At 43.7% G+C, this 16,177-nt stretch overlaps 1 protein-coding gene across 4 annotated transcripts in view; it reads left to right on the top strand.

Moving 5' to 3' along the window:
* Positions 1-16,177, top strand: part of GAK (cyclin G associated kinase) — a 102,107-nt gene that overhangs the window by 35,441 nt on the left and 50,489 nt on the right. For all 4 annotated transcript variants that reach the window (XM_081945177.1, XM_081945176.1, XM_081945175.1 and 1 more), the window contains exons 6-10: positions 3,215-3,340; positions 11,376-11,465; positions 13,258-13,393; positions 14,087-14,199; positions 15,065-15,176. In XM_081945177.1, coding sequence (XP_081801303.1) covers positions 3,215-3,340; positions 11,376-11,465; positions 13,258-13,393; positions 14,087-14,199; positions 15,065-15,176 — 577 coding nt within the window. The remainder of the gene's footprint in view (positions 1-3,214; positions 3,341-11,375; positions 11,466-13,257; positions 13,394-14,086; positions 14,200-15,064; positions 15,177-16,177) is intronic.

Raw genomic sequence — 16,177 nt, 5'->3', positions numbered from 1 at the left:
AGGTGCTGGAAAAGGGAGGAAGTTTTTTCTTTTCTTTTTCTTTTTTCTTACTGCGTTCTTGTGTTCTGCGATGCGTGCATTTATCGTCCTGTTAGTTTGTCCTATGTATGTTGCAGGGCAGATTTTACATGGTATTTCGTAGGCTCCTTGGTTTTCTAGCTGGATTTTGTCTTTGGGGTTTCTTAAGATGTTGGCTATTTTTTGGTCAGTGTTGAAGCTGTCTGATATTGTGTTTGTGGAGAATTTTGCTGATTTTATCTGTGGTGCCTTTGATGTAAGGGAGGAGGGCGATGCCGTTGTCCTGTTCTGTGTCTTGGTTTTTGTGGAGAGTCTCCTTTGGATTAGGTTGGTGATTGTTTTTCTTTGGAATCCGTTGGAGATTAATACGTTTGTGAGAGTGTGTAATTCAGTTTTCAGGTGGTCTTTGTCAGCTAGGCATTTGGTTCTGGAGATGAGGGTCTTGGCTACAGAGTTGATCTGTGCAGGGTGGTGATGGGATTGTGCGTTTAAGTAGCGGTTGGTGTATGTTTTTTTCCGGTAGATGGTGTGTCCTAGGGAGCCACTGGGTTCTTTGTAGATTAGGACGTCCAGAAAGGGAAGTTGGTTGTTTGCTTCTATTTCCATGGTGAATAGTATTTTGGGGTGTAGGCTGTTGAGATGTGTGAGGAAGTTGTCCAGTTTTCCTTTCCCACGTGGCCAAATCACGAAAGTGTCATCAACATATCTAAGCCAGAGTTTGGGTTTGTGTTCAGATTTATCTAAGGCATTAGTTTCAAAATGTTCCATGTATAATTTTGGGATGACGGGTGAGAGGGGTGATCCCATGGGTGCTCCTTCTATCTGTTTGTATCTTTGTCCATTATGAATGAAGTATGTGGGTTAGGCAATGGTTGGTCAGGTCCAGGATGTGTTATGGAGGGTTGTGTTTGTTCTGGATAGCTGTCAAGGCTTCTTTTATAGGCACTTGGGTGAAGAAGGATATGACATCGACACTCACGAGTAGGTCGCTGGGTTGTAGGTTTTGTTTCTTTATTGTTTCTATGAAGTGGAGTGAGTTTTTTACGTGTGAGGTGATGGATTTTGCATAGGGTTGGAGTTTGGCGAGGAATTTGGCAAGATTCTGTAGAGGAGAGCCTATGGAGCTGACTGTGGGTCTGAGTGGTGTTCCTTCTTTGTGTATCTTGGGGAGGCCATAGAGTTTGTGGCATCTGGAAAATTTCACTCTGGGGATGATTCTTTGCTGGATCTCTTCACTGATGGGAGAGGCTTTTATTTTGAATTTGGTGGTTTTTTCCAGATAGGTGGCAGGGTCTGTGTTTAGAGGTTTGTAAGCGGGGTCTTGCAGTAGGTTGGATAGTTTGGCTTGGTAGTCAGACGTGTTCATCACCACTGGCATTACCTTTGTCTGCTAGGAGAATGATTATGATGTTGTCTTTCCTCAGGTTGGTGAGTGCTATTTCTTCTTCTTGCTGTAAGTTGCTTCTGGGTGGATTACTGGAGCAAAGGACGTTAGTGACTGCAAGTCTAATTTTATTGGCTTCATCTGGGTTGATTTTGGTGAGTGTAGCTTGAACTCCGCATATGATGTCTTCAGTGGAGATACGTTTAGGGGCGACTGCAAAGTTGAATCCTCTGGAAAGGACATTGGTTTCAGCTGTGGTGAGGGTTCTGTCTGATATGTTGTGTACTGTTCGTTTCATGAGTTGCTGTGGAGGGGGGTTGGGCTTCTGTTGTTTTTCTAGTCTGTGGAGTTTGTTGGAATGTTTGTCTGTCTTGTAGGAGGTTTCTGTTTCGGCTCTCCAGGGGGCTAGTTGTTTGGATTTGTCCCAGAGTGCTGGTTGGATTTTGTTGCTGAGTTTGAGGTGAAGAGTGAGTAGGTCCCGGTTGGTTTGGTCTAGTAGGAATCTTTTCCTGTGGAGTTCGTTTCTGATTAGGACGAATTCAATTCTTTTCAGGATCCTTTCGGTGGCTGAGGTTTTTGAATGGAATTTTAGTTGGAAGCATGTGGGAATCACGCTTTTGTCTCGTCAGTTGTGTAGGAATGTGAGGTCACATAAGATGGTGGCTCTTCGGACTTCAAGTTTCTCATAGGATCTGGTGAGTAAGGTTTCCTCCCCGTAAAGCTACAGGACATGAAATTAATTTTGAAGGAACCAGGTTAATCTCCAAAACAGAACACTTCAACAAGAGAATAATTATGGAAGCTATCGAAATAGAGAAACACCCCACAACATGAATAAACGTGATGATACCTCCCGCCTACGAGACATCTGGAAGAAGCAAACGAACCCCACCCACCACCTAGGCTGTTACAACATAAAACAACAATAGACACACAGCCAGCACCAATCTACGAATCATGATACAAACACACAACCAATCATTCCACTTACTGAAACAAAGCCAGCACTCCACACATCCCCACCAAGATTTATAGAAAGACGGCAGCTCCGATCACACTTTAAGCCCAAAACCCAGCCTGAAGATGGTGAGTGAGACCTCGCCGAAACGTTGCCAAGACAATCTCAATCTTACATGGGAAAAGACCCGAATACAAGACCAGCATACCTACACCCATGAAAATCTATGAATGAACACACACACACGTGTATGTGTGTGTGTGTGTTTGTGTGTGTGTGTGTATGTATGTTATGTGTGTGTGTGTATGTATGTATGTATGTATATATATGTATATGTATGTATATATATATATATATATATATATATATATATATATATATATATATATATATATATTCATTCATATTCATTCATTCATTCATTTATTCATAGATTTTCACGGGTGTATATGTGTGTTTGTGTGTATGGAATTTAACTGTGTATTGATGTCAGGTTAAAACATAAAGGAATTGTTTAGTGATGTTATGTTATTAAAATGACATGAACATTGCAGAGAATCATAGAACTGTGGTGTTCTTTATGTTGCGTGGGGGGAATGAAGATTATAGGCATGTGGGTGAGAAGATGTGAAGTCTTGAGTCTCATTGCTTAAGCATTTAAAATTATCTTGTTCTCAGTAACTTTCCAAACTATAAAGACAGAACATTTGAATTTCAAAGCAGGCTATTGAACCTTAGAAAAATGTTTAGTTTAATGAGAACTTTGATGATCTGTGTCTGCCTCGGTGATGTGAATACAGATATGCCTACTTCAAAGCCTTTTTAATGTAAATGTGTGTAACTTGTTTCTGCAGATTGAAAATATGCTGATAAGTAATCAAGGAACAATTAAATTGTGTGATTTTGGTAGTGCAACAGTTGTGACACATTATCCTGATTATAGCTGGTCTGCACAAAGACGGGCAACTGTTGAAGATGAGGTAAGACATCCAGCACTATATTTTATTTTCAACATATTGTGTTCCCTTTTGAAAACAGTAAGGGTAAAGATTTCCCCTGTCCAGTTGTGTCTGACTATCTCCATGTCTTAGTTAAGGGAGACAGTGATGTCTGAAGACATTCTTCATAGTGAGGGGAGAAGTATCCAGGATGGGTTAACTTTGTCCTCGTTGATTGGACTGAGTCCGATAAGCTCTTTAAACCACGCCCTAGTCACCAGGTAAAACCCAGTTATTGACTCAGTCCCCAACTGGACGGCTGTGTCATCCTGATTTCCTTGGAAAATTGCAAAGAAAGAAATGAAGATTGATTTAAAGGGCAACTTGTTATTCCTCAGAGGCGTGAGTACCTTGGCGGCCAGCAAAACCCCCGGCGGGGGTAGCAACTATCGCCATTAGCCTGCAAAGGCGATGGACAGATTTGTCCACTAGAAATAATTCTGCGGCCACTCAAGAGGCCTTTTAAGACCCGTGAGGGGCGGGGGAAGCCTCACGAGGCGCCGGCTCGCTGCTCCTTTAAACAGCCGCAAGAAAAAACCTTGAAACAGCGCCAGAGTGCTCGGCTGCTCCCCACAAGGGTCGAGCAATGAACTGCAGCTTTTGAACATCACAGAGCGCCTGCACTTATCCTTAATCACTGGAGGGGGCCGGTGGAGCCGGAAAACGAGCTCCGAAGGCAGGGGGAGAGAGAGAGAGATTCCCCCCCACAGAGAGAGGTGGCCGGCAGCCCGAGGGCATAAGCTGCTGTTCAAGCATGCCAGAGGAACGGAGCTTTGAATTTTGGCGCGAATTGCCCTTTTGAACATGTGATCCAAGATTGCGGCTGCCATGAACCCAGAGGACACCAGCAGGAGCCAGGTCCTCGTTTCTACAGCCATCCCCACCTGAGGAGTGGAGGAGCTCTCAAGGTCAGAATCTATCCCCGAAGGCCCTTCCAGGGAAGGAGGCGGCAAGGCAAAAAGAAAAACCAGGCATCTTGCCCCCAAGGCAGCTAAGGAGTCGAGCGTTGGTTCCAAGCCTCCCAAACCGGGCTCTAAATATGAGAAACAGCATAAAGCTTTAGAGCGAATATGCCACAAGGCCAACAGCTGAAAGGCCCCGCAGGGGCTGGGTCGGATGAGAGGCTACTGGAGCATTCCTCCCCCAGCAGAGCTATAGACGAGGATCCCTCCTTTCAAGTGAGGATTCCCTTTGACACCTCGAGGATCTGGGGCACAGCTCAGGGATGGCAATCCCATCCACGTACCACGGGGCCTTCGCCACAACCTCTCCCTCCTACACCTGCGGGTATGGGGGCCAGATAAGTGCCCATCTCAAGGGTACCTTACTTTCAGGACATGATGATGAGGGTGTTTCAGCAGTGCATGGCTGCTGCCTTACAACAGCCCCAGATGCAGCCGCATGTGGCACCCTTACCCATGGTTCCTGAGTGGCTGGAGACGGGGCAGACCCCGCTGACTCCCCATTGTCATCCCAGGAGGACAGCGATTTGGAATCTGAGGAAGGGGAGTGCAGAGAGGATAGACTCCCCGACAATGAGGGCTTGCCTCCTTCGAAGCCTTCCTGCTCCGGACGCACCTGTCACGGCTCTGCATATGCCTGCGAACATGCCCAGAGAACCAGAGGACTCTCTGAAACCGGAGGACAAGAAGGCCAACCTCACCTTGCAGGGGAGCCATCAGGCAGTGGCCTGGGCAGTGAGAGCAGCCACCACCGCCTCCTCCTTCAACCGGTCTTCACTACTGTGGCTACAGGATCTCCAGCAGCGGATCCTGATAGCGGATGTCGGCTCACCAAGACATCAACAAGCTGGTGGCAGCCATCCAATTCTCTTCGGACGCCACCCTAGCAGCAGCCAGATTTGCATCCAGGGCGATCGCCCCCTCTGTAGCATCCCACATGTTGCTTTGGCTTCGGCAGTGACAAGTAGACATACGTCACAAATGGCGTTTGGTGTTGGCGCCCTTCACGGGGGCGGGGGGGGCTCTATGGGGCAGCTCTGGACCCCTTCTTGATAGAGAACAAGGACAAGTGGAAGGTGCTTCTCACGGTGCCGAGGAAGAACAGCTTCAGAACAACTCCCTACTCCAGACGCACTACCAGCCGTGGTCAGGACTATGGGTCTTCCTTCTGGGTCAGGATTCGTTCAGGGGGTCGGATTTTGGGTATTCAGGGTTTCGCCAGTACCAGGGAGGTTACCCCCCCCCCCAGGTAGAGATACCCCCCAGAGAGGCAGCAGAGGGGCAGGCTGCAGAAGTGGCCCTTTTGAGGGGGAGGGGGAGGCCGGCGCTTCTTCCACAAGAACTAACCCTAGGCCCAGCTCACCTCCTATCGGGGGACACTTGGCATATTTCGTTGACCGTTGGGACCTATCTACCTCCCATGCATGGGTTCAGTCCACCATCCGATCTGGCCTTTCTCTCGAGTTCCTCTCTAGCCCCCCGAGCTTCTTCCAGACATGTCCTATTTCAAATAACCCGATCTGGAGGCAACTGATGCAGGAAGCCATTCAACACCTATTGGACATCAGGGCTATCCAGCCGGTGCCTCTAGACCAACAAGGTCAGGGTTATTATTCCATTCTTTTCATGATCCCCAAGGCCTCGGACGGTTGGAGAGCGATTCTAGACCTGAAGAGGCTAAACCGGTTCATACGCTACCGGAGGTTCAAAATGCATTCACTGCATTCTATCCTAGAAGGGATTAGACAGGGGGATTTCATCAGCTCCGTAGACCTCACGGAGGCTTACCTTCATATACCCGTAACCCCTGATCACCGTAAATATCTCAGGTTCTGCTACCTAGGGCACCACTTCCAATATCAGGCCTTACCCTTCAGGTTGTCTTCTGCCCCCCGGGTTTTCACGAAGATAATGGTGGCATTGGCAACATATCTAAGGTTAAAGCCTATTCGAAACCAATGCTCTTTAAATGACCTGCTGTTGCAATCATCCTCCTTCAAGGGTGCTCTACGGGATTTAGACATCACCATGTCAGCCCTAAGAGAGCACGGATTCTCGGTCAATCTGGCCAAAAGCCATCTGCACCCCTTCACTAGGCTGATTCACTTAGAGGCCCTGATAGACACAGTGTCAGGTACAGTGTCCTTGTCAGCCGAAAGGCAGCACAATCTCAAGGAGCTGGCTTCCCAGGTATATAGGGAGCGGAGAGTGTTCCTAGCTACATTGTCCAGATTGCTATGCTCAATGGTGTCCGCCATCGGCATTATCCCTTGGGCATGCCTTCACACCAGAGACCTCCAATGGTTCCTTTTACCATTACAGCCTTGGCGCATGAGCTGCTCCCAGATCAAGGTCCTCCTACCAGCAGAGATATCCCGTTCCCTGATATGGTAGACGTCCCCAGCTTTAACAAAAGGGGAAGTCTTCAGAACACTGGACCGGGTGACGGTCACTACGGACCCTAGTCTGTTTGGGTGGGGGGCCCACCTGGGGTCCCAGATGGTGCAGGGACAATGGAGCCAGGCGGAATTGACTCACAACATAAAGTGGTTGGAGCTCAGGGTGGTTCGCCTGGCCCTCAGACAATTTCACAACTCTGTCAAGGGGTGTCATATTCTAATACAGACAACATAACCACCAAGGCGCATATAAACAGACAGGGGGGACCAGATCAAAGTCCCTCATGCTGGAGGCCAAGAGACTGGGCCGAAAGTCACCTAGTCTCTATAACCGCAGAGCATATAGCAGGGGTGGACAATGTCAGGGCCGACTGGCTCAGCTGGACAATTCGGAGTGGAAGCTGCAACTAGCAATCTTCAAAGCAGTGGCGGAACCTTTCGGTCGCCTGGAGGTCGACCTATTTGCCACCCCCCTCAATGCTCAGCTCCCAAGGTTTTACTCTAGGTACCCAGATCAGAGAGCGGAGGGGGTAGATGCTCTCTGGTGCACGTGGCCTCGGGGACTCTTGTATGCCTTTCCACTGTTGCCTCTGATTCCCAGGGTCATCCAGAAGATCTTACGGGAGGGAGTAGAGGTGGTTCTGATTGCCCCACATTGGCCCCGACAGCCTTGGTTCGCTGACCTCAGGTGTCTCTTGGTGGACAGGCCCTAGAGGATCCCCCAGGAGAGGATCTCCCTCAGGCAGGGGTCGCTGGAACACCCCGGACCCTCAGTGGCTTCAGCTAACCGCCTGGCGCTTGAGCAGAGCATCCTGAGGGAGGACAATTTATCCTCCAAGGTCATACAGACAATCCAGGCGGCCTGCAGACCTTCCACAGAGCGTATCTACAGCGCCAAGTGGCGCACCTTTTGCACATGGTGCACCACCAGGAACCATGACCCGGTTCAGGCCTTGGTGTCACAGGTGCTGGACTTCTTTCAGGCAGGCCTGGACAGAGGGTTGACTCCGAACACTATTAGGAGGCAGGTCTCCGCCATTTCCTCGGAACTCCTGTGCGGTAGGTCTCAGACACTAACTCAGCACCCCATGGTCAAGTGTTTTTTCAAGGGGGCCTCTAATTTTAGACCACCCATGGTATACAGGTACCCTTCCTGGGACTTACACAGGGTGCTGGACGCTCTGACATGCCCTCCCTTTGAGCCACTACGAACAATTTCACTCAAATTCTTGACGCCCAAAGTGGCCTTCTTGGTGGCCATTACTTCCGCTAGGCGGATATCTGAACCTCAGGCTCTGCCTGCCAGGGAAGATTTATGTGTATTCCACCAGGACAGGGTGGTCCTATGACTGGACCCTTCCTTCATACCCAAGGTGTGCTCTTGTTTCCACCGATCACAAGAGCTGATATTGCCCAATTTCTGTCCGAACCTCTCCCATCCATTGGAGAGGAAGGGGCACATCTTGGACATGAGGAGGGCACTGAGGATCTTCCTCAAACGAACCCTGCCAATGAGAAAGTCAAAGGCCTTGTTCGTTTCCTTCCAGCCGGGGTCCCTGGGAAACAAGGTAACCTCTATCACTATAGGCAGGTGGTTGCGGACCTGTATTGCAACCGTGTACCAAACACAAGGGCTGCAAACTCCGGGGTTATTACAGCACATTCCATGCAAAGCGTAGCCACGTCAGCGGCCTGGGCCTTGTAGGCCTCCTTGACCAAGATCTGTAGGGCAGTCACATGGTCTTCTCCCTCACCATTTGTGAGGAATTACAAATTGGACTTCTTTGCTTCGGCGGAGGCAGCCTTCAGATGTAGGGTATTGCAGGCGGTGCACAGAGTGGGAGAGATATCTCACCAGGCATAGGGTTGAGCATAGACCTAGATTGATATATACAACAGGTGTGAACCCTCCCTAGGGACGTGTGGGCTTTTGTACATCCCATCCTAGATACTCCTCCCCTCACTATGGAGAAAGGGCGTTGGTACTTACCTGATACGCCTATTCTCATAGTGGGGGAGGAGTATCCAGCCCCTCCCTGAGTTGTAATGTATTGGGAACGTTATGTTTTGGTTGTATATCTAGAGTGTTAAGGAAATACATGAGCAAATAAAGATTTGAAACTACATCAATGTCTAAGAGTGGATGACACATCGAGTCTGATAGAGTTCTTCGTCGAAACTTGGTATTACCTGGTGACTAGGGCGTGGTCTAAAGAGTTTATCGGACTCAGTCCAATCAACGAGGATGAAGTTAACCCATCCTGGATACTCCTCCCTCACTATGAGAATAGGCGTATCAGGTAAGCACCAACACCCTTTTCCATGGTTATGTGGCAAGCATGACTGTAGGCTGAAGTGCACAGAACACTGTTACCTTCCTGCTGAAGTGCTACCTATTTATCTACTCGAATTTGCATTCTTTCAAACTAGGTGGGCAGGAACTGGGGTGAGGATGGGCACTCACCCCATCATGAAGCGCTTGAGTCTCGAACCCGAGCTGTCAGCTTTCCAGCTGACAAGCTCAACATCTTCAACTACCGAGCCATTGTGTCCCACTTTTGAAAACCTTATTATATTGAAAATAATTGTTAGCTAAAAAAATTAGTTTTTAAACTAATTTATAAGATGAGAATCTTAATTTTGTTGGTTTTATTCAATGGTCTTTTCAAAGAGTTTCCAGCGTTTAGGTTGCTTAGCTTCCGTTACTGCTGAGTATTGCATTGTTTGAAATTCTACTCTCTGAACTATGCTATTAAACACTGCTTTTTTGTTTCATTTATGCTTACCTAGCAAAACAGATGGATATATTCCATTTGAATGAACTCTGTGCCAAAATTCCATGCTGGGTTTTCAACATGTATTCCCAGCCAAGCTGCATCTATTGTCCTCTCTTTGTACAGTTCTGTTTCTGAGAACAGCTTTTCAAAGAATTTGTCTGTTTCTGGCAAGGACTGATAGAAAAAGAACAGGAAATTGAGGTTAGGAACAGGAGATGCAGAGGGGAAAATCAAAGAGCTTTGGATAGAGCTGAACCTCTTTTTCCTTATCATTAGAGTGCATTCTGCCTACTTGTAAAAAACTGCTCAAACATAGGAGTGTGTATGGAAGTTCTATTTCCCTATAAGTCGCATCATCTTTTCTTTGATTCTTTAGCTGAGCAATTTGTGAAGAGGCACATACCCACTTTGATGTAGTAGCTCTCTGTTGCCCACAGGGAGAGTTACATAATCCTATTTGACTGTGTGTGGCTGAAAAATTTGCCCAAAAGCTAAACAAATTTAACTTACCGTATTTTTCAGAGTATAAGATGCACCTTTTTTCCACCAAAAAGAGGCTGAAAATCTGAGTGTGTCTTATACACTGAATACAGCATTTTTTTGCCTATCGAAACCCCGCCCCTTCACCAAAATGGCCGTGCATAGCCTTCAGAATGCTCCTGGGTGCTGGGAAGGGCAGAAATGAGTGAAAAACGGGCCATTTTTTGCTGAATCCCCCCCCCCCCCAGCCCCGGGAGCAGTCTATAAGCCTCCTAAAGGCTATGCATGCCCCCCCCCTTTTTTTAAAAAGCGGGCTTGTTGTTTGCTCGTCTTTGGCCATCTCAACCCTACAAGCCTCTTATGCATACCCTTTTTTTGAAAAAAAATGGGCCCGTTTTCACAAAAAGCAGGCCGTTTTTGCGAGGTCTTGAGAGTGCAAAAACTGTTTTTAAAATTTGCCTGTTCAAAATCTTGGTGTGTCTTATAGTCCGGTGCATCTTATACTCTGAAAAATACGGTAGTTGGAGAGATGGAGACCACCAAGTTGTACCTGGTTTAACAGTGGTCTTCTTTGTCCAGAGTATAGAATAGAATCTTTATTGGCCAAGTGTGATTGGACACACACATAATTTGTCTTTGATGCATATGCTATCAGTGTACGTAAGGAGAATAAAATACATTCATCAAGAATAACACTTAGTGATAGTCATAGGTTACTAATAAGCTATCAAATCGTACTAGGAAACAAATTAAAACAATATAAATTGAAAGATACAAGCAACATGGTTATAGTCCTAAGTGGGAAGAGATAGATGCTAGGAAGGAAGCGAGGAATAATAGTAATACAGTCTTAGTAAATTATTTGACAGCGTTGAGGGAATTATTTGTTTAGCAGAGTGATGGCATTTGGGGAAAAACTGTCCTTGTGTCTAGTTGTTCTGGTGTGCAGTGCCCTATGGCGTCGTTTTGAGGGTAGAAGTTGAAACAATTTATGTCCAAGATGTGAGGGCTCTGTAGTATCTGCTCCACGACAGAAGTATAGTTTTTTCTCAAAATGCTTGAGTACTACAGACTGGATAACTTTTCTCCAAAGACTATAGGAAAGTCCCTGGTTTTGTGAGATGGGTGGCTAGGTAAATTAGACAAATAAATAAAGCAATTGAATGTAACAACTAAAGAGTTTCATTATTATAAGTCTTTGGTCTTGCAAACGGATCTGCTTATTGTAAAAGCTAGGATAACTTATGAAAAGGCTGAATGTTAAACAGCATAAGGCTGAACTTTAACAAATAAGTGATTGTGATGTATGTATGTATGTATGTATGTATGTATGTATGTATGTATGTATGTATGTATGTATTTGTGGATTAAGTATGAATCTCTTATTTTGTGTGTACAGGTCACAAGAAACACTACGCCAATGTATAGAAGTCCTGAAATTATAGATTTGTATTCAAACTTTCCAATTGATGAAAAGCAAGATATATGGGTATGCATTTTCTTTCTGCATTTCGGGGATATTTGTCCCTATTAATTAGGCTTTCTCATTTATTTGGAGAGGTTCGCCTTTTTCTTTTCTCTAATAGACTGTACTAGGTAGTTAATATTAACTTGTTACAATGTATTAACACCATTCAGTGTGCATGTTAAAACTGAAATAAAGAGCTGCAAAATCTAAAATTGGCATCTCAAAAAAACAACAACAACTCAATAGTGTGAAGGAAGCAACATGGGTAAAACCTTAGGAACATAGGAAAGAAGTAAAATACCCTTAGAAATAGCAATATTCCAATCAAACCTCTCAATTCTGTTCCTCTAAGATTTATTCTGCAGACTTAATGCTCATCATCATCGAGGAAGCTGCTTAACCTTTCCTAGGTTTTGCACAGACCACAAACAGGACATCTTCTACCTGGAGGCTTAAACTCTAAATGATATGACACAGAAGGAAAAAGAGATACGGAGGGAGAAAGAAAACCAGCTCAGCATTGCTTTTGAAGATAATTGAATGGAAGGAAACACCCACAGTTCAAACTCAGTAGAATGGACCATGCCAACTCATGTTTGCTTCTGCTTTCCAATTTTTATAGAACTGACTTGTTATTATTAAAACAATTAAAATTAATTACGTTTAACTGAAACAATTAAAAAGCAATAAATGAAATCCAATAGAGTTCATTGTGGGATCAGACCCCAGTGGTTCTCTTTCAGAATAACAGAGTTGGGAGGAACCTTGGACGTCTTGCTTCCTGCTCAGGCAGAAAACCCTATACCATTTCAGATGAATGGTTGTCCAATCTCTTCTTATAAGCTTTCAGGATTGGAACATTCACAACTTCTGGAGGCAAGTTGTTCCACTGATCAGTTGTTCTAACTGTCAGGAAATTTCTCCTTAATTCTAGGTTGGTTCTCTGCTTAATTAGTTTCCATCCATTGCTTTTTGTCATGCCTTCAGATGCTTTGGAGAATAGATTCACTCCCTCTTTTTCTGGCATCCCCTAAGATATTGGAACACTGCTATCATGTCACTCCTAGTGCTTCTTTTCATTACACTAGACAATTCAGTATAATTTAGTTTCATTTCTCTTATGCTCCAAGTAAGATGTTTAATAAAAAATCTCCCTAGGAAGCACCGACGTGAAATTATCAAGAAAAAGAAAATGCAAGAGGATCTAAGGGTGATAAGATTTTTTCTTAGGGTCAGCTGAAAATATTCTGATAAAAGAGAATATATGTATTCCATGAAAAGCTTCCATAAGCAAACTTTATTCAACCATATTGCTACATGACTATAGACAAAAAGACTACCTCACGTGATAAAGTTCCTCTCAACGTTACCACAATAGCTTCTTTTTGATGACCCAAAGCCACAAAGAAAGTTACCTGAAAAATCTGAAAACACAAGAAACAGAGTATAAAAAGCAGCACCCTTCTACGTGTTGGCTTGTTTGATAATCTATTTCCTCCAGTATGCTTTAACAATTGCCTGTAAAACACAAAGGTCCCAATAGTTGATTTAATTATTTCAAAAGACTCCAAAACATAGTAACTTTTTAGACAGTAGTATGCTATTTTTAGGCACCTATTAGATAATCATGCTTGTTGATGAAGCACTTAAATCTCTTATCAGATGCTGAATTGTCTGTCAAATCAGCTCAAAATCTGAAACGACAAAAACTTTAAAAGGGAAGATAGTCATTATTACAATTGATTTGGCTAAACCTTGAATGATTTAGTCTTGTTTGTTTTCTTTTCATCAACTCTTTGTTATTTCCATGCAGGCCTTGGGTTGCATCCTCTACTTGCTGTGCTTTACACAACACCCATTTGAAGATGGAGCTAAGCTTCGAATAGTCAATGGAAAATACTCCATCCCACAGAATGACACAAAATATACTGTGTTTCATGATCTTATACGTAAGTTTCAGACAAAGGCACCAAATCCCTGGAGAAGTGGCATGAAAAGAAGAAGAGCTGATGATTTTGTAGAGAATTTTATGATTTCCTTTTAAACTCATGAATGCATTTGGTTTCCATACCTACAAGTGTATGTGAAAGGCCTCTCTATAGCAGCTATTTCAACCTGCTACTTTTCAAAGACTTGAACATAAATTCTCACCATTCCTGCTTCTTAGTATCCATGCTACAGAGCAGTAATTGGATCCTTTACAACAGTGGTTCTTAACCTTCCCAATGTCGCGACCCTTTAATACAGTTCCTCATGTTGTGGTGACCCCCAACCATAAAATTGGTGTCTCGGTTCCTAAGACCATCGAAAATATGTGTTTTCCGATGGTCTTAGGCGACCCCCTGTGAAAGGGTCGTTCGACCCCCAAAGGGGTCCCAACCCAGAGGTTGAGAACCACTGCTTTACAAGGACAAATCATTTGAAGAGGATAGACTAGAAAGAGCCGGCCTGCTCTTAATTCAGGAAGAAGACTAATACATGCAATAAGATTGTCTTTTTATTGTTTCAGTATAGTTTAAATGTGTGGCTTCATTCTAGCTACTCCCGAGTGCTAGAATTTCAGAGTTACATCATATCAATGATCACAAGTCCTATCGGAAGGCTTTTAACATATGCTGATCTCTTTCTTGCATTGTCTTTAGGTTCTGCTTTGAGGGTGAACCCAGAAGAGAGGCTGTCCATCACTGAGTTTGTCAATCAGCTGCAGGAGATTGCGGCTGCTAGAAATGTAAACCCAAAGTCCCCTATCACAGAGGTAATAGATCCTGTTTGGTGAAACCAGTTCTCTGCTATGTGGCAGCACTTAGTATAGCTTTACTGATCTAAAAATGCTGGGTAGATTTGGACCGAGTTAATAGTCAGATGGTAGAACCCCAGGAACCCCAATAGTAAGTAAGTATGATTAAGAAGAAACCTGTATCATATCATTCATTTGCTTATTTAACAAAATATCATGGATGTATCCATGAAGTCATCAGGAATTGAACTTAAGGATGTTTAGCTTTAGTAAAAGCTTATGGCAGCAGCCATGTTTTTAAATCTGAGCAGCACCTTTTTTAGCTGTCCTCTGTAGTAAGAGGAGCAAGCAAATAACATAACAATGTCATTGGATGGGACAGAATTGGTGGGCAGCTTTTGATATTATTGGGAGGCTTGCAAAACGTTGAGCTTAGATGATGTCATTTTACAAGGCTGTTGGGAATTGCAGAAGAGATAAATACTACGATTGGCTTTTGGGAATGGGAATTGCATAATTCCTTCCCAAATCATCCATTTATTCTGCTCTCTTTCTGCTCCTCCGGCTTATGTTTTCAAAGGTGAAGGAGAAAAGACAAGTTGATGGTGATGATAGAACAGACTATATAAGCCAATCCTTCATTTTTAATAATTTGGCTTAGTGTTTTTCCACATTAATTAAGATTATTGCTTCTTGAATGCTTCATTTAGAGCTTTATATTAAAATCAAAATTTGCCGCAATCCTTGTATTCTATTTTTACAATCAACTAAACATATTTAAAGTGACTCAATATTACTTTTTTGTGTATGCAGATGGACTGTGGGTGGGAAAGAGTGGGAGTATATTTGTGTTCACTCCTGCTGTGATGTTTTTGCCCCCCAGCTTCTTGAACAAAATGGGGGCTATGGGAATAATGCTCAGCCTAAGACATCTTCAGCCTTGGTGCCACAGAACTCAAAACCTGCTGGTCAGCTTAACAATATATATAATGCAGGTATGATGCTTAATGGAATTTTCTTTGTGTATTGTCCAATTCTTAGTGTTTCTTTTAACATTTTTGGCATCTTTCTTAGGTAGCCTTTCTTACAGTATTTGACCATCTCAATTCTTATTTATTTTAGTATTGCTACTAAACTTTTAAGTTTAGACTTTTAAAAGTTTCCCCAAACTTAGAAGTCCTGGTAAGAAATAATAGTAATCAAGCTTTGAACAGAATCATGAATTACTCACCTTCTCATATTGATATCATATTTACAGTTAAGGGCTTAGATTAGGAGACCAGTTCATAGTTTATTCTCAGCCATGGATGTTGACTGGGTAATTTTGGGCCATTCATTCCCTCACATGCCAGACTCCTCTCAAGAGACAAGAAGGGGAAACATTATGAATCTCACCTTGAGCTTCTGAAGGAAAGTGGAATATAAATACAACAAACTTCCAGGTTTGGAATAAACCACAAAATCATAACAAACCACAATAGTTTGGGAAGTTGGAGTAAAAGGGGAGAAAGTGATTCTGTTGGATGTTGAAAATTCAGTCTGATTTTATAGTCATCTTTCTCCGATGAAGAGGTAAAAAGCATATGTAGGTTTTTGAATATTTGTTGTCAGTATAAATTTGAGAACTGATTCCTGGAATATAAACTGTATTAAAAAGGAAAGTTTTGTTTCCTGATTTGTAAGCAAAATATAGGAACTTTCAATTGGTTTCTATCTTTGCCTTAATGGACCTTCAGAATAATTACAATATTATAATTAACATTAGGAATATATTAATTATACTAGTAATATCTCACTACATTTTACATAGTTTACTCTTCAATGTCTTTACACTCTTTCCGTGGAGCAGATTATCTGCACACTTAAACAACAGAGCACCTTAGAGACCAGCAAATGTATGTGTGCATTTGTTAATTTCAGTCAATTCACTGAATCAGATGTATTTATTGATATAGAGCAGTGTTTCTCAAACTTGGCGACTTTAAGTCCTGTGGAC

The sequence above is a fragment of the Natrix helvetica genome, assembly GCF_964273705.1.
Source record: "Natrix helvetica genome assembly, chromosome: 2".
Lineage (NCBI taxonomy): Eukaryota > Metazoa > Chordata > Lepidosauria > Squamata > Natricidae > Natrix > Natrix helvetica.
Note: the sequence above shows the minus strand (reverse complement) of the source record. Positions and strands in the feature narration are given on the sequence as shown.